Source organism: Plectropomus leopardus, chromosome 6, assembly GCF_026936395.1.
Source record: "Plectropomus leopardus strain MGB_pleo_1.0 chromosome 6, ASM2693639v1, whole genome shotgun sequence".
NCBI classification, from domain to species: domain Eukaryota; kingdom Metazoa; phylum Chordata; class Actinopteri; order Perciformes; family Serranidae; genus Plectropomus; species Plectropomus leopardus.
The window spans coordinates 32,518,719-32,524,718 of NC_142181.1; the positions used below are offsets into that span (position 1 = coordinate 32,518,719).

Sequence of the window (6,000 nt, forward strand, 5' to 3'; positions counted from 1 at the left end):
TGCAGAGGCCGTCCCTGTTGGCCCCTTGCCCTTCCTTTTTTTGATCCATGTCTCTCCCATGCACCTTTTCAATTCTAAGGCCTCTGGGGCGGCAATAGCCGAGGCCAGAAATATTATGTTTTTGCGTTGTCCGTCCATATGTATGTAAGTCTGTCCAGCCAGCCGACCGACTCCATTCTTGTGAACACAATATCTCAAGAACAATTTTTTTTTAAATTTAGCACAAACGTCTACTTGGACTCAAGAATGAATTGATGCTCCATGTACAGATGTTGTGTCCTCACTGCAGTGGCCACGGGTTCAATTCCGGCATTGGCCTTGCTGCATGTCACAACCCCCCACCCCCACCCCCCTTCATACTTAAGCTGTACTGTAAAATAAAGACAAAAAAGCCACCAAAAAATCTTTAAAAAAAAAGAATGAATGGATTAGATTGTGGTGGTCATAGGTCAAACATCAAGGCCACTGTGACCTATTCTGTCTCACCCTTGTGAACGCAATATCTCAAGAACACGTTGAGGCAGTTTTTAAAAATTTAGCACAAATGTACGAGTAGGCTCAAGAATGAACTGATGGTCATAGGTAAAGGTCATAGGCAAATATCTCATGACGGCCTTGAGGAAGTTTCCTTAAACTTGGCACAAACGTCTTCTTGGACTTCTTGGTCAATGTCATGGGGACAAACATGTATTTGGCCATAACTCAAGAATTCATACGCTCAAATTTCACACAATTGTCTCATAAGATATAATGATGAAGTTGAGACATTTTTTATCCAAGAGTGACATCATAATGTTCTGCAAAAACACTTTTCAGGCCATTATTCAAAATCATGTCTCAGGAACAGAAGGGGAGACCTTTTATTAGATAGAATTTTCTGTGTAAAAAGAGCTTTGGATTATTCTGCATGACTTGTGTGAAAGTTTGTAAATGGATATTTTGATAAAGTTTTTCTGTTGTTAAACGTGATCCCTGATCAATCAATAAATCAATATGCTTTGGTCACACGTCATGACTGACTGATATACAAGTGGTCGTTTTGTAGGTGAAGTATTCCTTTAAGTGTAGTTTCTATGGGTCATCCCTGCCTTAAAGTAAAATATTAGCAGGAAAATATTCTCAACAGTAAAAGTACTCATCATGTACATTGTAACAAAACATCAGAATTTATTAGTTGATTTACATTTTGCAACAATAATCTGAATTTGCGAAGTAACTAACCAGAAGAAATCAAACAGCTGGTGGGTGAAAGGACTGTCAGACAGCTGACTTATTGTTGGAAACAAAGAATATATTCAATAGATAAATTTACAGACTCCTGAACAATTGCTTTAACCCTTTGAAACCTGGATCGACATCACTCTTCTTGCACTTTGTTTAGACATGTCCTTCACAAGTATTTATACCTTTGAAATCCAAGCAGATTGGTTTGCTTTCTTTTGAGAAAAAAAAGGCAATGAGAAACTTGGCAAGAAAAGTTCCCCAAATTGCAATGAAATTAGCAGATTTGGAAAACTGCTTTTTTTAAAACTAGGAAAAAATATATAATATATATAATTATTTCACAGAATTGTTATTATTTCCAGCACCCTTTTCAAGTAATTCTCTTTGGTTATACTTTTCCCCCCTGTTTTTTCCCTTAAATTTTTAGGTAGTGTACTTGCACTATTCAGAAGTATTTGTTGCTAATTTTTCGGTCACTGCTCAAGATTCTCATTGCCTTTTCCCATGATTTTGAAAGAAATCAAGCCAATTTGCTAAGGTTTCAAAGGGTTAAACATGATGTGTACCACAGTTTCGGTGTGTTTTATTTCTTTTCATCTGTTTCTTGTTTCTTCTTATGTTTAAAATTTGACATATAAACAGGTTTTTGTGCTGTAGTTCACATTTTAGTGCTTTGTCCAACATCATCATTTCCATCATCTTCACTCCATCTTCCATGGCTTTGTGTTGACCTTGAAGACCTTTTCTTCCTCCTCTTCTGCCTTACCTCCTCATTCTCTCCTCTCGTCTCCTCTTCCTCCTCAGTGGCGATCGTCACGGCCACCTCCTGCTTGATGATGTCATCCTGAGAGGCCACCGGATTGTCATAGTAACCTTCTTCTCTGATGGAGGAGTTGGTGGTGGGCTCAATGCGGTCAGAGGGTGTTGGCACGGCGTTGAAGGCGATGAAGCCGATGAGGATGGCCACCAGCGAGACCAGGTAGAGCCCGGAGAACTGAGGCAGAGAGTGAGCAGGTAATATTTAAATTTGTATATATAAACAAGAGTCGGGGTTTAACACAGGTGGCATTCAAGTTTGAAGGTTGAGGTATCTTTATTATCCCCATTTGCAATTTGATACACAGCCAGCAGTAATCAATAGACAAAATGACTTTTCGATCCTCTTTGTTCTGCATTGTGGCAGATTGTATCTGTGTCCTAATGGTAGAAACACAAGTTTTCACCACAAGGGATGGCTCTGATCAGCCAAGATCGATTGGGTTTTCTTCAAAGACCTGATCTTATACAGGTCATTGAGGTTATTCAAAGATGTACCAACAATTATGCTGCACACCTTCATGAAACCCTGCAGGCAATTTTTCTGTTTGACAGAAAGTGGCACATGCCAGCAGATAAAAGAAAAGGTAAGAACAGATTCAATAAAATAATTTGCCCTGGCAGCATGATACATGGACGGTCAGCATCAGTTGAGACCGCTGCCAGACGGAACTTGTCGCATCAGCATTATACACCACTGGACAGCGTCAGGTTGAAACACAGCCGGTAACAACTTATTGTGGAGGACGAAGGTCCCTATAGGACAGGCAGAAGGGGAGGTGAATGGATCATACCAAGCCTGGAATTTTATACGGTTGTCTGGTGTTTGCCTCCTGACTGAATGTCATGAGGCTTTATATACATAACCAGCTGCGCTAGCATGTGCACTTGTTGACGTCCCGCTGTGGTTGCCATGTGCTTTGGTTGTCTTACATTACCACATAACCAGAACATAAACAATAGCTGCAGAAGGATACCTAGAGCGTTATATGAAGATGCATAAGTCCACTGCAAAATGGCATATGTGACAATTTGGGATGAGAATGTGTTGCAAAATTCAATTGCAATAGGAAGGTTTCAATCTCTAGAGGGAAGTAACTATGAGTATTTATACAAATTATGTAGAATTCAAATACTTTGCATGCAAATGACAAGATTTTGACCTGAATCAATCAATAACACTACTAGATACCCATAATTATTGGTTTCCATCTGAAAAAAATGGTTTGGGGATTTAGTTACTCTTTAAAAATGTGAAAACAGCTGGATGTAGTAGTTTTTTAGCAAACATTACTCAAACAGGAGGAAATAGTGCTCTTGTTGGGGACTATTTTTGGTGTATTTGGGCTATTTTCTAGTGAGTAATTGGGATTGAGTTGAGATAAACTACAGTGTGTGTGCTCATGGTGATAAAGGAACAGTGATACAGTGTTGCTCATTGATGGTTTTTTGGGTTGTTGTTTTTTTTTACAGCACTGGAGTTCTATGGCACACAGATCAGGCTGTGGCTGCTTACTAGTAGCTGCATTAATTGTTGGTGTTCTTTAGGCTCATGCTTAAAAATTAGGGTTATCTATTCTGCCAATGACAGCTCTTTCATGTATAGAATTAAGAATATGCATTTCTGTGTGTGTGCTCACATTATACTGGAAGAGGAAGATCCCACAGAAGAGGCTGAAGAGGTCGGCTGTGAGAAGGGAGAGGTTGACAGAGGTTGCGCTGCTCAGCCTGATCACTATGGGCATACAGCTGTACAAAGCATACATACACAGAGCATAGGCAGAGAACAGGAGCCCTGACAGGAGAGAAGACCAACTGTTAGTTCATAGTAACTATTCAGTTTTAATCAGGATTGTGTAAGCTCCCACAGGTCACCAACCGAGGTCATAGATTAGATGTTCCTTCATGTTCAACTGCGATTTTTCTGAGCTGGGAAATTGTTGATCAACTTGAGTTTAGTCAGGAGAAAAACTAAGGCTACAAAGAAGACTGTAAGCATTTTACTGATTGGTGTAGTTTTCATTGTAAAATCAATTAATTGAGAGGTGAAATCCCATGATAATCTCATCCTGCCTGATTTGTCTTTTGTTTTGTCGTCAGTGTTTCTGTGTGAGACGAGTAGCCTACTGACCCACTTGCCAGCTCCACTGGATGGCAGCAACTTCATTACGCTCCAGGATCACCCTGGGGTAAGGGGAAAGAAAACACCAGATTAACCTTGAATGAGTTGTAAGTCCTGATCTCTCTCTCTCTCTCTCTCTCTCTCTCTCTCTCTCTCTCTCTCTCTCTCTCTCTCTCTCTGTCACACACACACACACACACACACACACTTACATCTGTATGGTGCTGATGATTGTGCCAAACAAGCCGACCATGCCCAGGAACTCTACCCTGCTGTGGTTTTTCACTGTGTACTCCTGACACACATTAGAGACCGCGTACAGGGAGGCACTGAGCAGCACCAAACCGTCACCCAACAGGATGTTTGAGGCTGAGGAGGCGAGGTGAGAGGTACATTACTTATGTGGTGCAACGTTGCCAAAATAATACTCATGTACTCAGCTAGCGTCTGAGTTTTCATGATTACCAAACTCCTCTGTTAAAACTACACAGACTGGGGGGCAGTAATGGACTCAGTCAGTGAATTAAAACTGTTGGAGAAGGGGGGTTCTTACTGGAGCCCTGGTCTCGTCCAGCCAGCAGGTCTGCCCCCACCATGGCCCCCACTCCGAGGAGACAAATGCAGACAGCCACATAGTGGACTGGCCTGTAGTGTGTCTTCAAAACCCACCAGGAGAGGATCATCAGGACGGGAACCACAAAGCAGTCCAGCAGCTGGAGACAGAAACACATTTAAATATAAACACAAATATCAACTAAATTAACTGATACCTACACTAAAAACAGGAATTCTTTAAAAAGTGGCACAGGAATTCTTGGCAACTCTTTAAAAATACTGAAATTCCTGTAAAATGTTTTGACATAAATCTGTAATTTACTGACACAAAATATAATTTTTATAATGTAGAAGAGTTTTTCTCCTCTTGAAGCACAAACAGTCTCATTAGTTGAGTTACTCCCTGGCAGGTGGAGCCAAAGAGCCATAGTCAGTGAAAAATACTGTGAGGCTCTCTCAGATACACTGTAAAACATCACACAGGAATAAAATGGGATGAAATAATCTTTGCTTATTGTAAATATATAGATTTACTGATTAATTCAACTTGAATTTTCGAGTTTTTAGGTTCAGAAGTTAAAAACATTCTGATTCAGATTACTTATCACCATTCGATTTGTATAAAATTGAAATGTATCTTTGGCATAAACATGAGTGCCTGTGACTTTAAGTCATTTGCAAGAAAGAAAGAGTTTATTTAATGTAGCAATGAGAGTTTACTCAACTCAGTAAATCAAATGTCCCCATTAAACCTCCCAAATCTACTTGTCAGACATTATAATGGGTATTGCACATGCCCTTCATGATTCATGGATTATATATATATTTATTTTTTAAAACCTAAACAAACAATACAAACTTGTTCTGTCCAAATCTGTAATGTCTCAAAGGCTATTTTTATTTGTCTCCACTCCTATTCCATGGCCTGTAAATGACTACACAATTACCACAAAAAGAGAAAAAAAGAAACATGTTTTCACAACAAAAACTCCATCAAACATCCTGTAGTCCCCACCTGTACACTGGTGAGGGTGGTGTATTGATAAGCTTTAACCACAGTGTAGTTGGCTTCCACATCCACCAGCCCCAGCAGGAGGTACTTCCACCATCGCCTCTTCAGTATCTGTAAAATATTTCCATCCCCTGTGTTTTAAAGGGAAACATTTATTTGTTTCACCACCAAAACTGAAGACACACTGACACTGAATCACTGCTGCTCGTTGCAGCTGCACCTACCACCATTACTTCTTGCTTTAATTTCTGAGGAAATTTGTAAACAAATT

At 40.0% G+C, this 6,000-nt stretch overlaps 1 protein-coding gene and 1 long non-coding RNA gene across 2 annotated transcripts in view; one reads left to right on the forward strand and one right to left on the reverse strand.

Annotated features, from left to right (window-relative positions):
* Positions 1–1,143: 1,143 nt before the first annotated feature.
* The window catches only part of LOC121943799 (queuine/queuosine transporter SLC35F2-like), an 8,136-nt gene continuing 3,279 nt past the window's right edge, over positions 1,144–6,000 (reverse strand). Inside the window, exons 3-8 of the mRNA XM_042487413.2 lie at positions 5,733–5,860; positions 4,716–4,875; positions 4,375–4,531; positions 4,172–4,224; positions 3,681–3,835; positions 1,144–2,218 (exon numbers count right to left, since the gene is read on the reverse strand). Of these exons, the coding sequence (XP_042343347.2) occupies positions 1,883–2,218; positions 3,681–3,835; positions 4,172–4,224; positions 4,375–4,531; positions 4,716–4,875; positions 5,733–5,860 (989 nt within the window). The 3' untranslated portion in view covers positions 1,144–1,882. The remainder of the gene's footprint in view (positions 2,219–3,680; positions 3,836–4,171; positions 4,225–4,374; positions 4,532–4,715; positions 4,876–5,732; positions 5,861–6,000) is intronic.
* LOC148189439 (uncharacterized) overlaps positions 2,070–6,000 on the forward strand; it is a 4,843-nt gene continuing 912 nt past the window's right edge. Inside the window, exons 1-2 of the long non-coding RNA XR_015776855.1 lie at positions 2,070–2,238; positions 4,141–4,229. This is a non-coding gene — a long non-coding RNA (uncharacterized LOC148189439). The remainder of the gene's footprint in view (positions 2,239–4,140; positions 4,230–6,000) is intronic.